At 40.8% G+C, this 17,009-nt stretch overlaps 1 protein-coding gene across 5 annotated transcripts in view; it reads left to right on the top strand.

Moving 5' to 3' along the window:
- grip1 (glutamate receptor interacting protein 1) overlaps positions 1–17,009 on the top strand; it is a 444,119-nt gene that overhangs the window by 354,981 nt on the left and 72,129 nt on the right. For 3 of the 5 annotated variants that reach the window (XM_055650804.1, XM_055650801.1, XM_055650802.1), the window contains exons 10-12: positions 1,546–1,701; positions 7,611–7,766; positions 8,977–9,163. In XM_055650804.1, the coding sequence (XP_055506779.1) occupies positions 1,546–1,701; positions 7,611–7,766; positions 8,977–9,163 (499 nt within the window). The remainder of the gene's footprint in view (positions 1–1,545; positions 1,702–7,610; positions 7,767–8,976; positions 9,164–17,009) is intronic. The other 2 variants (XM_055650805.1, XM_055650806.1) reach the window with 1 other exon arrangement.

Raw genomic sequence — 17,009 nt, 5'->3', positions numbered from 1 at the left:
TAAGGGGTTGGCCATTTAGGACTGAGATGAGGAAAAACCTTTACACCCAGAGAGTTATGAATCTTTGGAATTCTCTGCCACGAAGGCAGAGGCCAATTCACTGGATGTTTTCAAGACAGAGTTAGATATAGCTCTTATGGCTAACAGAATCAGGGATATGGGAAGAAGGCAGGAATGGGGTACTGATTCTGGATGATCAGCCATGATCATATTGACCGGCGGTGCTGGCTCGAAGGGCCGAATGGCCTACTCCTGCACCTATTTACTATGTTTCTAATCCAAACTTCATCTTTTAGCTCATAGTGTTACCACAGATTTAGTTTAGTTTAGAGATACAGTGCGGAAACAGGCCCATCGGCCCACGGGGTCTGCGCCGACCAGCGATCCCCACACATTAACACTATCCTCCACCCTTCCTACATCCACTATCCGACACCATTCCAGCATGCCTTTGGGGTGTGGGAGGAAACCAGAGCACCTGACGGGAGCTCATTCTTTTAACAGGGAAAATACACAAACTCCTCAAAGACTGAAATTGCCAAGAATAATCAATTTAAAAAAAAGCATTTTTATTGATAAAGTGTAGTTTTGAGTGCGATTTGAGTCGGGGCAAATTAAACTGTGTGGGAATGCAAGTGGAAGTCAACAGATTTCAAATGTGCATTCGAAAAAAAATCAGTCCTTCTGCAAATTGGGATGTGTAACACCTTATTCTCATTTTGGATTGGTATGTCACACATTCTACAGTTGAGTGAACTAAATATTATGTTGCTTATACCAATTATTTTCAAGCGTGAACTAGCTTTAAAAAGCAACATAGGGATATTTCCACGTTCCCCCTTGAATTATTTCATAACCCTTTTCTTGTGAATTCCAAAGAATTTAGTGTTTTATCAGGGCTCTTGGTCCATTTGTGATTGTTCCAATTTGCTGTTTGAGCTATTCCACTAGTCCAATATTCCTTTTTTTTTTTCAATTTAAATCATTATTCATCAACGAAACTGAATTCATTTTTGGTCAAACCAGCCAAAATGAAGTATCTTTGATTGGAAGCTGCTAATCATGACTAAACACATGTGATGCTTTTGAACAAGAAGAGAAAAATATACCAAACTTCTAAATATAATACCTTAAGATGTGATTCTCATTCATTGATCTTGCAAAATATTGACGGGTTTATGTGATATTTTTGAATGCGAGAAAAGATGTTGAAGATTTCAAATGTAATGGTGAACAGGTCCATCCTGAGATTTTCCTAGTCTCCCATCATGATGCTAGGAGGGCAGCAAAACCTTTGAGGAATGGTGTGGACCTTTGTTTGCCATTCATTAGCAGCCTGATGGGACACTAGGAGAACGCATGTGGAATGTCACTTTATGAGGCAGAGGAAACTGGGCTATTTCAATGGATGAGAGAAAAGGTTGTCATTCTTTCTGCTGCTCTTTCTACTATTAGATGTTGCAAAGTATAATTTTTCTGTCTTTCCCTCTTTTCTGCTCCATTCTGTCTGTCTTTGCGTGCGGTTCCCATCCTTCATGTCGACAGTCAGGGTTCAGAGGAGCAGCAGACAACTTGCCTGGGAGACCTGTGGAAGCAACAACGGCAACTTCCTCACCTACCAGCCCTATAACACCTACCACCCTGGCCAATGCAGGATGGAGACCTCGAAATGCCAGAAACCTTCTCCTCAAAACAATCTCCGTAATGTTCTAGACTTTTTTCCTCCTGTCCTTCTCACCATCTATTTTCTGTTCTGTGTTCCGTTTGCATGTGTTAACGCTACTAATAAATCAAAGTAATTGGCCGTGATAAATGTCTAAGCGTTACTATTAGCATTCAGTTTGCAGTTAGCATAGTGCTGCTTACATTATTGGGTCTTGCTTGTGAGACTGGATCAATAAATATGAATTTAAGAATCTTTCCAAACGAACCAATTAAAATGAACAATGCCACAGATGTGGCAAAAAAATGCACTGTTGGGAAAGTTGTCTTTATGTTATCAAGTTCATTAAAGGTACTTTCTGAAAGGTTTAGGAATTCATAGCGCACAAGTTGGCAGGGAGCATATTGTGCCCTGCTTATGGTGATGCTGACATTTGAAGAGCAACACTAAATTCCACAGCAAAGCTTGGGTCTCCAGCTTCATCAAATGCACCAATTTTGTTGATTTTTTCAGAATTAGTTGTTCAGGGCAGGTGGCACATTGGGCGACACAGTCACATGGTAAAGTCATTGTCTCAGCGCGAGAGACTGGGTTCAATCCTGATCTTGCGTTCTGTTTGTGTGTAGATTTGCATGTTGTCCAAGGGTTTCATCCAAATGCCCTAATTTCTTCCCACCTCCCAAAGACGGAGGCTGTTGTGTCAATTAGCCACTGTAAATTGCCCCTTGTGTATCGGTGAGTGTTGGAATCTGGAGAAGTTAATGAAAGTGTGGTCTGAACAAAAAATGGGATTACTGTCGGGTTAGTGTAAGTGAGGATAGACCCAAAATGCTGGAGTAACTCAGCGGGACAGGCAGCATCTCTGGAGAGAAGGAATGGGTGACATTTTGGGTCGAGACCTTTCTTCAGTAAATGAGGGATTCATGGTTTGTGCAAATTTGATGGGCCAAAGGGTCTTATTCTCTGCTGTTTTCCCCTAGACTCTGTGGCAGAGAGGAAGGCATTGTTAAAAGAACCGAATGATGAAAGTTTAAACAAGAATTTTGTTCACGTGAGCCAAAGACTTTCACAAAATTGTGACGTTATGAATAATCCAGTATTATTGTCAAATAAATGAATAAAGGACAGTATATCAAGCGCAAACTGGTAAATTAGCAAACAACATCTAACCAATTATAACCTTACTTGCCAATGAGACTCACTCGCCATCAAAAGCTCTTGTGCTCAGCAGCGCTTTTTGCCACGACCTCCTATCCAAAGCTCTGTGCACATATTTCTGCAGGAAAGAACTGCAGATGCTGCTTTACACCAAAGATAGAAACATAGAAAATAGGTGCAGGAGTAGGCTATTCGGCCCGTCGAGCCAGCACCGCCATTCAATATGACCGTGGTTGATCATCCAAAATCACTACCCCATTCCTGCTTTCTCTCCATATCCCTTGATTCCGTTAGCCCCAAGAGGTACAGCTAACTCACTCTTATACACCCAAAATGCTGGAGAAACTCAATGGAACAGGCAGGACATCTGGATAGAAGGAATGGGTGATGTTTTGAGTCAAGACCCTTCTTCAGACTGACGGTCTGAAGAAGTGTCGTGACCCAAAGCATCACCCATTCCTTCTATCCAGAGGTCCTGCCTGTTCCGCTGAGATACTCCAGCATTTTGTGTCTATCTTCTGTGCACATATAGTTGTTCACAGGCGGATTTAAATATCTTATGTTTATATATAGACAGTGGAAGGGAAGATCATGCAGTTCCTAACAGTAAATAATTATGATGCATTTCGGATGGAACATGCTTATCCCTTCCTCCTGCCAATGCCCTATCTGCTGGAGAACTTTTAGTCATTTCTTGCTTTCATGCTTCATTTCTTTAACACTGCATTCGTTATAAGTGAGTCGTAGAGAAATCTTTTGTCAATCAGCCAGCGGAAACATAACCAAGAAACAACTGTTGTAAACCAGCATATATGTTCATGGTTTAGTTTGCACATCTTTGAGCTCTGTATTGTAGCAGAATGCTGTGTTACAGGACTGCACTATGTACTAATATTCCAGCTATGTAGAAAGTTTAAGCACAAATGCAGTTGATTGCAAAGAAAAATGGAATTCAAAATGTATTACTTGAAACGGGTTGTGACTAAAGTGATGATTCTATCACGTATGTCAAATTGAAGTTTTGAAATGAAGCCTGAAATGTTGTCAATTACTTGAGCAGGTAGAGGCAACAGGGTTAGTGAAGGATGACAGTAAACTAATCGAATTGCTTCTTCCTGTGGAAAATACCATCTGCAGATTGGCCATTGTGTGTGTTAACTTAGAAACATACATATTATGATGAAAACATATGTGATGGAAAAAGTAGTCTTTGGTCAACAGCAATGAGTGAGTGTGAGCATCAGCTGACTGTTGTAATCATCTTCCCACACTTTATGTAAAGACTTCAGGATTAAGTGTGTAAAAGTAGCTGATCCACGTGTGTTACAGAATTATCACATTTTAATGCACAGAAAGAAGGTTATTCAACCCAAAATAGTCTAGAAAACCAGCTTGTCAGGTTAAATCCTCTTCCCATCTCATTGTCGCCTTGTCGGTTACTATTCTTCAATTGCATGGAGAGTTTCTGCTCTTTCAGAAAATGGTCTGCAGTCTCCCATCAATCTTTCAATTTAAAGAAATTTATCTCGTCACATTTAAAGGGCCTGTCCCACTGTATGAAGTAATTCAAGAGTTCTCCTAAGCTTTCCCCTGATTCGAACTCTGACAATGTCCGTAGCGGGTCCGTAGGAGTTCGCGGATGTCTCGTAGCGGCTCATACGAGTAAAAAAAATTTACATCGCGAGTATTTTTTTTACTCGTGGACATTTTTCACTGTGTTGAAAAAGCGTCACGAGTTTACCGGATTTCCCGAGTACCTACCGTTGGGGGGGGGTGGGGGGGGGGGGGGGCATCAGTTGCCGGAAAATTGGTGTTCGACCTATAACAGGATTTTTAGTTCCTAGCAGATTTGTTTAGTTGTGAATATGGTGCTGAGCCGGGCATTTAGACCAAGGAAAGGTTGGAAGATGTGGCACAAGATACACATGATTTCTTCAGCTTTAAATGTACTGCTTTGTTTACGCCTTGATAGCTGTCACCCTTGCTCTATCTTGAGAGAGTTGTGGAGTCACAGATTAATCAATCTCAGTAGCCACACGCAGCTATTAAGTGTGCTGGCAGTTTTGAAGAGGAATTGAGTTACTTACCATCACCCTCCCACTTCCATTGCACCCCTCTCCATATTCCAGTAAATTACATTTATCGTTTGAAAATTAACATTTAGTTATATTTTCATTAACTTACCAAGCAGTGCATTACAAATCTTAAATTCCTTTGCATAAAAATGTTATTTTTTTTAATGTCACTTCTGTTTTATTGTTAGTTCCCTTGCACTTGTCGCCTCTGTCTATTGTGCCTTCAATATTGGAAACATTTTCTCTTCATTTATTCAATGTGAACGCTTCATGATTTTGAACACATCAATGTAATCACTTCTTGGTCTTCTCTAGCCCTCACGTACTCCAGCCTTTCTGCGTAGCTGAAGCCATTCTTGTTTGTCTCTGCTTTATCCTCAACAAAAACTGAAGCTTTCTGGGCATAACACCCCAACTGAGCCAAAGTAGTGTTTTATGTAGTCTTGGTGTCTTTTGTGTCAAATCCCTGTACTTGCAAATCATGGTATTTCATATGTACAATTGAGAGTTTTGTTAAAATACTGCCAATGTCAAAAGTGCTGTGTAGTAACATCCCTTATGTCTTTGTTCTTGAAACCCTGTCAAAATTATGCAAATTAACTTATCGCCTCTCTGTATGCCTCTTGTAAATATGTATTATCTCTTGTAAATCAGTTGCATTTTATCTGCTGCCAATGTTCTCTTGAAGCCAGCTACTCTTTCCAAGTGTTTGCACTATTCAGGGCCTGTCCCACTTTCACGACCTAATTCACGATCTTTTTTACTCGTGGACATTTTCCATCAGGCTAGAAAAACGCCCCGACCTACTTGATACCACGATTACTTACGACTGGCATCACGGCCTGCTACGACCTACCTACGACCTCCTAAGACCTCGTGACGACCATGCTGCGAGTACGAGTCAAGGGCAAACTCGGTGGAGGTCGTGAATCAGGTCGTGAAAGTGGGACTGGCCCTTTAAGATTCAATATTTTTCAAAATTTTGCCCCGTCATCACCCATCAAAGATTCAAATCATTAATGCTTTTTAAAAAACAGTAGTTGTCCGAATGCCAAATGCTTGGAAACGCTAAAAGTTTCCACATTTCACAGCAACTGCTGTTCACCAAAACAGTGTCTGTTTGTGAGACAGTTAGTGTAGCTGATTATCAACCCAGATTATCCAAGAGAAAGTTAATTGTCCTCTGGATTAGTGTTTATCTAAATGTTCCCAGCACAACCAAACTATACTAATCCTCTCGCCTTCTCCCTATCTAGTCCATCAGCCCATCATTCCCCCTTATCTAGTTGCACCATCATCTTTAGCCTCTGTCTCCACCTTCTCCCTCCCCTCCCCAATGTGGCTTCATCTGCCCCTCACCCACTGCATCACCTGACTTCACCTGTCACCTACCAGCCCCAGTCTCACCATTTCGTCTCACCTCTTTATACTAGCTTCCTTCTCTCTACACTCCCATTCCTGATGCAGGGTCTCAACCTGAAATGTTGGCCATCCCTTTGCCCACACAGATGCTGCTTGACTTGCTGAGTTCCTCCAGCAATTCGTTTTTTTGACCAAGGTATTTATCACTATGCTCTGTAAATCAGTTTGTGCCATATTTGATGATCTTTCCCTCATTGGACAAGGTTTCGAATGGTTTTGAACAAAAAGCTGGAGGAACTCAGCGGGTCTGGCAGCATCTGCGGAGAGAAGTGAACAGACAATGTTCTGGGTCTGTTCCCATCTTTAGACTAAAGGTCTTTCCCTCGGGTTTAGACCAAGCAACTAAACTCGGTCTAAAATTTAGATGAGTCAAGCACCTATCTAATTCTGGGCAGTTGCCTACAATTGCTAGGTTTACTCATCAGGCCTATTCTAAACAAGGATGTAACGTTCACAATCCACCTGCTTCCCAGCCACATCCTGTTTGAAGAGGGTTTGGGAATGATGGTCAATAATTCATACACTGGCGGTCTATCATTTTCCACACTGGCATTCTACAGCAGCCTAGTTATGGGGCTGAGTCATGCGCGTCTTTCTCATGTTGAGTTGTCCATCCTCCAAAACCCCTCGAATAGACATGATTCATCAGCTCAGCCTTGACAGTGAGCGTCACAAGCTGTTCAGTGACAGAAGGCATCGCAGCAAAGACCACACCGTCAAGAGCTCTCATCCAAACTCGCACTTGCTCCCTGCTGGGCTAACTAGATTGCGATTGGGGAAATCTAGTCAATTGCCTTCTACCCCACACAAAGATGCAGAGTTGCAACGCGTCACGTTTACCAGAAACTCACCACCACTTGGTGATTGAGTTGTTGATGCCCCTGATATATTTGGCTCAGCTACCCTCTCTCTGAACCATCCATTTAGCTCCAGGCTTGAAAATCTGCATACAAAAAGGGGCCACTGATGGTTTTGTTGATAAGAAAGGAGATTGTCTTACGATTCATTCTTTGCTTAATTATGGTTTATTGATAAACCCTGAATTTTACAAATAAGAGCAAGACTAGGCTTTTGCAGCATGTCCCACCTTTCTATGAAGTCATACCTAACATTCCACCTGAATTCCTTCTACCCACCCATTCACCAAATCAATCCACAGGACATTAAATACACACAACATATTTGATAGCCAGTCTATAAGGAGATTATAACACCAGCTGTGTCACAGATGACTGTTTTGACACACCAAACTTGAGAATGATTGCTGAGACTTTCTGCTTTTGTTTTTCCAGCTGCTTTGGTGTCAACATCATTTCCTCCTACCTCCATGAGTGCGTACAGCCTGAGCTCCCTGAATACGGGCACCCTACCTCGCAACCTCTATCCGACAAGTCCGCGAGGAACGCTGATGAGAAGGAAATTGAAAAAGAAGGACTACAAGAGCTCTTGTACGTGGAAGGTCCAGTGTAAAGATTACTCTTGAATTACAGACACAAAATGCTGGAGTAACTCAGCGGGACAGGCGGCATCCCGGGAAGGAAGGAATGGGTGATGTTTCGGGTGGAGATCCTTCTTCAGACCGGATCCAGTCTGAAGAAGGGTCTCGACCCAAAATGTCATCCATTCCATCTCGCCAGAGATGCCGTCTGTCCCGCTGAGTTACTCCAGTATTTTGTGTCTATCTTTGGTTTAAACCAGCGTCTGCAGTTCCTTCCTATATACTCTTATAAGTGAAAATGCTGTACAGAGAATAATGATGCATAACCACGGGGGGCAGTAAATAGCTAAAACTTCCAATTTTTATAAAATTTGATCTGATTTAATTCAACACAAATTATTTAATTTTGATGGCAGAGGCCATTAATGAATATTCCAATGAAATATCAGGAACAATTTAACATAGAGGCACCTGCACAGAAACTGGTTGTAAATCTGTCTAAAATGTTTACTTTTATTTTGAATGCAAAATAATACAGCATTAACTTGCTAAGATTGAAAGCCAATTGTTCAAATTTTTACAGATTCTAAAAAGAACATTTACAACTCTTCCAATTGGATTTGATTGACTTGCCACCGTCTTTTCATACTATGAAGTGGCAGAAATGGTAACCCATTCATAATAAAAGCAAAGATAGACACAAAATGCTGTAGTCACTCAGTGGGACAGGCAGCATCTCTGGAGAGAACGAATGGGTGACGTTTCGGGTCGAGACCCTCCTTCAGACTGGATGAGTCCTTCTATCCGGAGGTGCTGCCTGTCCCGCTGAGTTACTCCAGCATTTTGTGTCTATCTTCAGTTTAAACCAGCATCTGCAGCTCCTTCCTACACAAAAATAAAAGCAAATGGGTGATCTGGGATAGGGCAAGTAAACATGATTGTCCACTTAAAAGGTGAAGCCCAACGTGGTCGAGTCGGGCAGTGTCCTGTACTTGGTCTTGCGATTATAATGCACAAGTTCTTGTTATAGATTTAGCTCCAGCTATATACATTACTCTCTCAATACTGGTTGATGCACCAAAAAGGCTTACATAATGATAGCTATTACAGAGGCAGAGACTGAGTGTTTTTTTCCAAGCAGTTACAATAAGTCACATCGGTGGAATTCTGTTGCGTACACTGACCCAGAAGTGATGCCCACCACTCTCTGTCTTTCACAGTGTCATTAGCCTCCAGTACGGTCGGTTCCACAGGCCAGATTGTTCACACAGAAACAGCAGAAGTGGTTCTAACCAGTGACCCAATCGTCGGGTTTGGAATTCAGCTCCAGGGAGGTGTTTTTGCCACCGAGACCTTGTCTTCTCCACCACTGATTGCTTATATTGAACCTGACAGCCCAGCAGAAAGGTGAGAGCCCTGAGATTTCAAGCTTTGAAATGTTTTCTGCAAATACTCCTTTCTGCTTGAAAGGACGTTTAATCATGACATTTACAATTAATTATAGGATGTTACATCAGCGAAGTTGTCAAATTGAAGAATGTTCCATGTTTTATCTCTCAGTGCTCTTAATTGACAGCAAGTGAAATACCAGGATATGTCACATCTATTTATCTCTATATCTTTCAAACGGAACGGGATATTAACCAGAATGAACCGACCATTTTTTAAACTTGTGGTCCTTTCAGGAGAATGGGGGAATATCGATCACATGCAGGCAGAGGAGATTAGTTTAACTTGGTATCATGTTCCCCACAGACATTGTTGGCCTTTTCCTGTGCTGTTCTATGTTCTATAGTTCCTTATATCTGTCTTTGTTTGATTCAAATTTAATTTAATCTCTGCTGTTTATTGAAAAGCTCCAAATATTCATTGTACTGCAAAACTCAACGGTCAAGTAAAGATAAGATTTCTCTAGTGAAATAAGACTAAGGCAGCGATGTGCTTCTTAAAGTAACAAAGCTCTTTATTATTTTATAATGCTGCAATGTTTAACTGTTTGGCATCCTTTAGCCTGTGGTGCAACAACCCAAACATGAAAGTAGGATTGATTTTTTTTTCACATTGCTGTGTACTTTCTAGTACAATTCTATAGGTTCAATTAGAGCAAGTAAGAGCTCTATTTCACATTCATCGCCATTACGGAAGAAAGCATTTATCGTCTCAATTTTGTCCCCTTCTTCAGCTAACAATGTGACTTGCATAGGAAGCAGAAAGGGGTGACGTGGTCCCTTCAGGACCCCACCAGTCTTTAAAATCCTATACTTCAAGTGCATCTTCCAATCCAAACCACTTGATTCCATTAAGAGTCTCAAGACCTAAATTATCTATCATTTCATTTATGTTGACTAATCGTTGGAGCCCATAAACACAAAGTATTACACTGGGCAAGCTTTCACCATTATCTAGCATTAGCATTCCTTTAAATCTGACAGGCTATGTGCAGTCCTCGTGGACTACTAATAGAATACATTACAATTAGATATTGTAATTGGAAATCCAGCTAGACCAATAACTTTGTAAAAATGATAAATTGATCGTGTTTGCGGACCTTTTTTGTTCAGTGTCTCTTATTTCACCTCTGCTTCTAATTCACAAAATGGTTGACATGAGAGAAAAATCTATTTTAAATCCTTCTTTTAATCATTCCCCTCCGTCTCCAGTCCACAGAGCCGTCACCTTGAGGTTAACCTGTAAATACGTTAAAAACAATTACAGTTTGTGAGCCATCTACAGATGATCCAGCATTTCCCTGTCCCTAAATACATGGAAGATCATTCATGCTTTTGCACCAAGATCTGTGTTATTATCAGAATGTTATTTCTGTTTTGAGCCTTTGGGCAGTACATTTTGTCCAAATTCCAGCTTTAAATGTATTGATTTGTATTTTTTATTTTGCCGATCTGGGGTGGGCAGGAATATAGAGTTCACATTGCAGTCAAATCAACCGTGATCTTGTTGAATGGTGGAGTAGGCTTGAATGGCTGAGTTGTGTACTTCCACCTCTAATTACTATGTAGGTTCATATGTTGCAGTCAACCACTATAATTAACTTGAGCTATCAGTGTGTATAGGGTTCTTAACTTGTATCAACAATAATTTTGATATAAAAGGTTTTCCGTGCTAGGTATAATTATTCCTACCCATTCCCAATGTTACAAAATTTTGAGATTTAAAAAAATCATGTCTGTAATTTATCCCATCAGATAAAGCATAAAGAGAAGTTTAATTTGACACCTAATTCACTTTCATATCTCAAGTATTTAAAAAGTTATGGCCATTTTCATACTCGGAAATTAGCATCTTGTTCCCTATTGATTTTCTATGGACATAACAAAAAAGCTGTGATCGTGTGCTGTCAAAAGGCCATAACCTTCTTAAAAATTAAGAGAACTGAATGAAATTTTCAATTATCATAGATTGAACCATTCTGAAACAAATATAAAATAATCTTACTTGGATGACCTGAAATTAAAACATATAATTAGTTAGTTACCCAAGTGTAGCTAATTTCAAACTTCAATTACTAGATCTAAACATCTATCCATTTCTTAATAAATGATTAACATTTTTAAATAGTCCAAGTGTCCAAATAATATTCATAAATAATTCTCAATAAAACATGATTTTGAAATCTCATTTACATTAATTTATAGGCCAAATGGAAGGAATTTAGTGTTCAATTGCTGTAAATTAAAGTCCATTTTAAATCAGCTTTCTAGTGGGTTCCTGTGAACGCACTGGTTTAGAACGTTCACATTGCGCTGGATTAGTGCCCTCAAATGCCCAGAAAAATACTGCGGGATATAAAGAGCCCAAAATTAGCTACTCGCAATAGTAACTTTGTATAAAGGGTTCTAAAGAAGCCCTTTTTAATGTAAAAATAAGGTACATACCTTTAATTGTTTGCTTTATAAAACCCTGAGGCTGCGAGAGGTCGCGGGTTTAGAGAGTGATTTTTAAACTACTATAACTATTATACAAGGCCATAAAAACTAATAATACCTTTTGCGACGGGGTCTTTCAGCGATTTTTCGTTAATGATTTACTAGGCTGAACATTTTCGATTGCAACAGCCTAGTAAAAATCGCGTTTTAAACCCGCCCCCTCTAAACAGCGCCACAATCGCGCACACGGGCTGGGGCAGATTCTCAACGACGATTCAGGTAGGTTTTGCAACATACCTACCCATTCTCTGAATAGGGAACCAATTTCCAACATTGTTAATCTCGGGTTCACACTGGTAGAGTATCTCTCTGCATCATATGTATCTTGTCTGTCTTTGAAAATGATTAAAACCTGCTGTCTCCAGTTTCATTGGAAGTAATTTGAGTAGCAATGATTCTGGGTATTGATCTGACATCTTCTGTCGTATTTCCAAGAATTGCCCAGCAATAAGCTTAATGCTTAATCAGTAGTTTGAGGCTTTATTTCAGTAAGGCGCACCAGGCAAATGTAAAACGCTGACCATGATGGAAATTTGAAGTAAAAACAAAAAAAAATGCTGAAACTGCTCATCAGGTCATTTGCAGTCCAGGCGGAGGGAAACACTATTGATATTTCATGTCAATAATGTAATCAGAAACGTTTGTCACATTTTTCATGCTTACTGCAGGAGAGATCCATTAAGTCCACGAAGGCTCCCACAAGAGAATCCCATCGGTCCCATTTCCACGTTATTTCTATCAACTCTCTGATCCTTTTGCCACTTGGGGTAATTTGCTGTCGCCAATAAACCAAGCAGCAAATCTTTGAGCTGCAGGACGAAACCAGAACACCCAGTGGATAGCAAAGCAGTTGCAGAGAGAGTATGAAACTCCACACAGACTGGCACTCGGGTTAAGCTGGAGCCTGGAGCTGTGATGGGGCAGAGCCAACTGCTGTGCCTGTGTGATGCCCTTCCTTAATTTCACTCATTCTGAAGGCACAGTTTTCCCGATTTGATTTGTATTTATCGGTCTGTATTTATGTCTGTATTATGTTGCCTATTCACTCGAAGAACATGGCAGGAGATCGTTCTTATACACCTGGATAAACATATTTATTGAGGCCACAAGCCCCTGAAGCCTTTACATTAACAATTAACAAGAAAAGCTAGGTTGACCATTCATTTTGAAAGTTGGTCAGGTTTGGCATCAGTCTGTGTGGATTGTACTACTATTTACACTACATACATTCTAATCGGGTTTCACAGAATGACAATATCAATTAACAAGGAATTAAGCTAACAAGTGTTAATTAATATAACAGCTTATTTTTTGATTTGTAATGATTAAATTTACAAATCATGTTAGTGATAAATTATCATGTTGAAAAGATAAATCCAATATGACACATTACTTTACCATTAATTAATTGTTGATTTTAAATTGTTGATCGAGATCAGCATCCAAGGTTTGTATAAATTGACAAAATTGGTTTTGGATTACACTCTTTAGCTGACAAGCTAACCACATTTATAAAAAGCTAGTCAACTGGTTAGCTTAAATTCTGTGAACATGTAGATGGCCTTATTTACAGGACTTGCATGGCTTTTTCTCCGAACTGGTTACCATGCCATCCTTTGGGGCGATTCAAAATTGTGAGTTGTGATCTGTGGAAGTGCTGTATATTCCTGCCAGAATCTCTGCTCCTGGGTAAATTCACCTTGCATGCGGCCAAATGTATTTACATTCTGTAGCTTGAATTCAGCCTCCTTTGATCTTAAAAAGCTTCGTTACCTAATATGCTTGCAGCGAGCTGACGCGACTAAGTTCCCTCATAATTTCTTCTTCTTCCGGAGGTTGACCTGGCAATTTTAATTAAAATAACATCAAGGAATTTCTGGTCAAAATCAAGAGCCTGATTCCATTCTGTTTCATCTTCCACGATGCTGCTAACAGGAGACACAGGAATGATTTTGAATAATTACGCCAATTAATTACAGCTCTTGGTGTACAACAGCATCAGGCACGAGGTGATGAAAAACCCAATAGTGCAAGGTATTGTTGCAAAGGAATCAATTTACTGTCGTTCCTAATCCAATCAGCATGCTTATTTAATGGGTATTTTCAAGACTCAAATGAATAGATCTCAGCGCATCAACGGATTTGGTGAAGGGGAAATAAAATTAATGTCTTGATCTTATGTACCATGTAGCTGACTGAATGAATTGCTTGCGTCCGAGGACCCCTTTCATTTTCCCCATCCTTTACTTACTTTCTATTTAAGCATTCCTCCCTTTGAGAAAGCTCTCCCTTTGATGTTTTTCGTGCAAGCCTTTGCAATTTTTCACGTTAGCCCTATGGCTGTCCAACTCCTAATTATATTCACATTCTGTCATAGGCTAACTTGCTTGTTGATTTATTTAGCTCTTGGATTCAGATCAAATATAAAGATATTTATACAGATGTCGCAGATACCCAAACTTTCATTTTCCAGTGATTCATCTGACTATAGTCAAGAGCTATTTTTAAAGCAATTCTCAAAATGGCAATTTTACATGGCTAAAGTACTACCTGACAACTGATTCTGGTCTTTATTGGATAATATATGTACACTTTGCTTTGTTTTCTATCTTTTCAAGACCCTTCAAAAAACTCAAATACAGCACTACATTATATTCTGCACTATAATCCGCAAAGAACTCCAATGGATTAGTCAAACATGATTTCCCTTTTATATGCTCATGTTGATTCTGTTCAGTTATACAGGTGCACAACCTTTTATCCGGTGTTCCGGAAACCGAAAAACTCCGAAAACCGGCCATTTTTTACAGGATGTCGTCTGCACACCAAAGTTCGCGTTTGGCGCCAAACTTGACCCGAAACGACCCACGGTCAACCCAGGTCTGTACTACTGTCGCGGCTGCCTCCTCCCCGGAGACCGGGAGACACTTAAACATCTGTAAATCATTGCTTAAATGTTAGTCAGTTAGTTTGGAGGGCTTTTATGTGAAGGGGGGGTGAAGGGGTAAACTTTAATTCTTAGTCCCCTACCTGGTCGGAGAGGCGGGGAGCGGTCAATGCCTTACCGGGTCGCCGTGCAGTAAGCTCCGCAGCGCTGGGGCTGCGGGCGTCCGGCCGCGGGCGGCGCCGGTTGTAGCTCCGACCCCGGCAACTCTACCCCTGGCTGCGAGGTGCTCCAAATCCACCGCCGGACGCCCGCAGCCCCAGCTCCGCGAATGTTGGGAGTCGGCGGCGTCGCAGCGCTGGGATACCAGCGGGGAGCGGGCAATGCCTTACCGGGTCGCCGTGCGGTAAGCTCTGGAGCGCTGTGGCCGCCGACTCCCAACATTCGCGGAGCTGGGGCTGCGGGCATCCGGCCGCGGGCGGCGCTGGATTTGGAGCGCCTCGCAGCCAGGGGTAGAGTTGCCGGGATCGGAGCTCCAACCGGCGCCGCCCGCGGCCGGACGGAGCCCCCAGCTCCGCGATGTTGGGAGTCGCCGACCAGGTAGGGGACTAAGAATCAAAGTTTCCCCCTTTACCCCCACCACCACCACCACATAAAATCCCTCCAAACTAACTGACTAACATTTATGCAATGATTCCCCGGTCTCCGGGGAGGAGGCAGCCGCTCCAGACTTTTCAAGCCGCCCGCGCTACCTTCCAAATCTACGCTAAAAATCTTCCATTCGGAAATCCGAAAATGTCCGAAATCCGACAAGTGCCTGGTCCCAAGGCTTTCGGATAAAAGGATGTGCACCTGTATTACTGTCTTGATATTTCAGCCGTTATTATAGATTTCAAGTTTTTTCCAGCTATCATTGCCAGACTAACATGTCATTAGTTCTTTGTTTTCTCTCTCTGATGTAATTGATCTCATCTTTCTGCCCACTGATGTGCCTTAACCATTCAGCATCTCTAGAATTCTGCAAGGTTACAACCAACACATCTGCTCTGTCCATAGCTGCCCCTTTCAAAAATCTTGGTTATTGATAATCAGATCGTTGGTAGCGATCACATTTTCAGGTTTATACATTTATTTGGTGATATTTCATTATAATCACAGTGTAACCTCAATGTATCATAGGTGATGGGGTCAATTTTAAAAGTGTAAGGAAAATTATAATGACCTTATTTTGGTCTTGGGGGAAGTAATAACATCTGCAGTATTTATCAAAGCAGAACATTACAATGTGCATTATGCTGAGATTGCACTGTAGTCATTTATTTTACTTGCTCGTTTGCACAGAACCTTCAGATTTCCAAAATGTCTGCATTTTTATTGTATTTCCTTCCATGGAAGTATTTAATTCCTCTTGCATGCCCTTGTTGCCAATAAATAAATTCTCCCATATCTGCCTGTAAGAGAAACACATTTGCCCCCTCAAGTCTTTTCCATCTTCTGTACCTAGGGGGACCTTTAAAATGTTGTTATATATTCTTTGCTTTATCTGTCTATTGTTCATTATTTTCTGAATTCTAGACCACATCTGACCCTGAGGCTTAGACACAAGAGACTTCAGATGATGTAATCTTCAGCAGAAAATAAACATACTGCTGGAGGAACTCAGTGGGTCCTGCAGCATCTGTGGAGTGAAATGGCCAGACCCATGCATCTGAAGAAACGTTCCCACCCAAAACATTATCCATTCATTTCACTCCATAGATGCGCCTGACTCGCTGAGTTATTCCAGTGATTTGTATGTTGGTTTTAAGGCTTAATGCTTTTTTTCAAGCATCTTTATAATCCTTTTGTAAAATTGCTAAGAGAATTGGTTATCGAATGTAATGTTGATTTTATTCCAAAATCGGCTCCAACCACTCAGAATAATATACCGTCATTAGTTCCATGATGGAAAATACAGCATTATTTTCTCATTGACTCTTACAGTGAAGTAATTGGATTGTGCGAATTGAAAAACAACCGGACTGGTGTTCTCAAACAAGAACAGACAATTCTGGAAAAGCTCAGCACATCAGGCAGCATAGGTGGAAAGAGAAATTGTCAACGTTTTGGGTTGACTAAGCCTGGTCAGATCTTCTGCTACATGCTAGTTCTTCTGTCAGACTATTCAAGATCTCTTCATGGAAGTCCAGCTTAAGTCCTGCAATGAGATCAATGAGAAGAAATGACTGCTCGGAAATTAACAAACGAATACTTGATTCCATTTATTTAATTTAAAAAAATGCTAGTGTATTTAACATTTAACTTTGTCACTTTTTTTTTTAATGCTTCCTGGGTTCCTTTAATGTATAAATAGCTAAGACGTTCACAGTTTCAGTGACAGCGTTGACAGGTACTTAAAACATCATGGTCCAAAGCAGACAATCGG

Source organism: Leucoraja erinacea, chromosome 19 (genome assembly GCF_028641065.1).
Source record: "Leucoraja erinacea ecotype New England chromosome 19, Leri_hhj_1, whole genome shotgun sequence".
NCBI classification, from domain to species: domain Eukaryota; kingdom Metazoa; phylum Chordata; class Chondrichthyes; order Rajiformes; family Rajidae; genus Leucoraja; species Leucoraja erinaceus.
The sequence above is the reverse complement of the archived record's forward strand: the minus strand, read 5'-3'. Positions and strand labels throughout refer to the sequence as shown.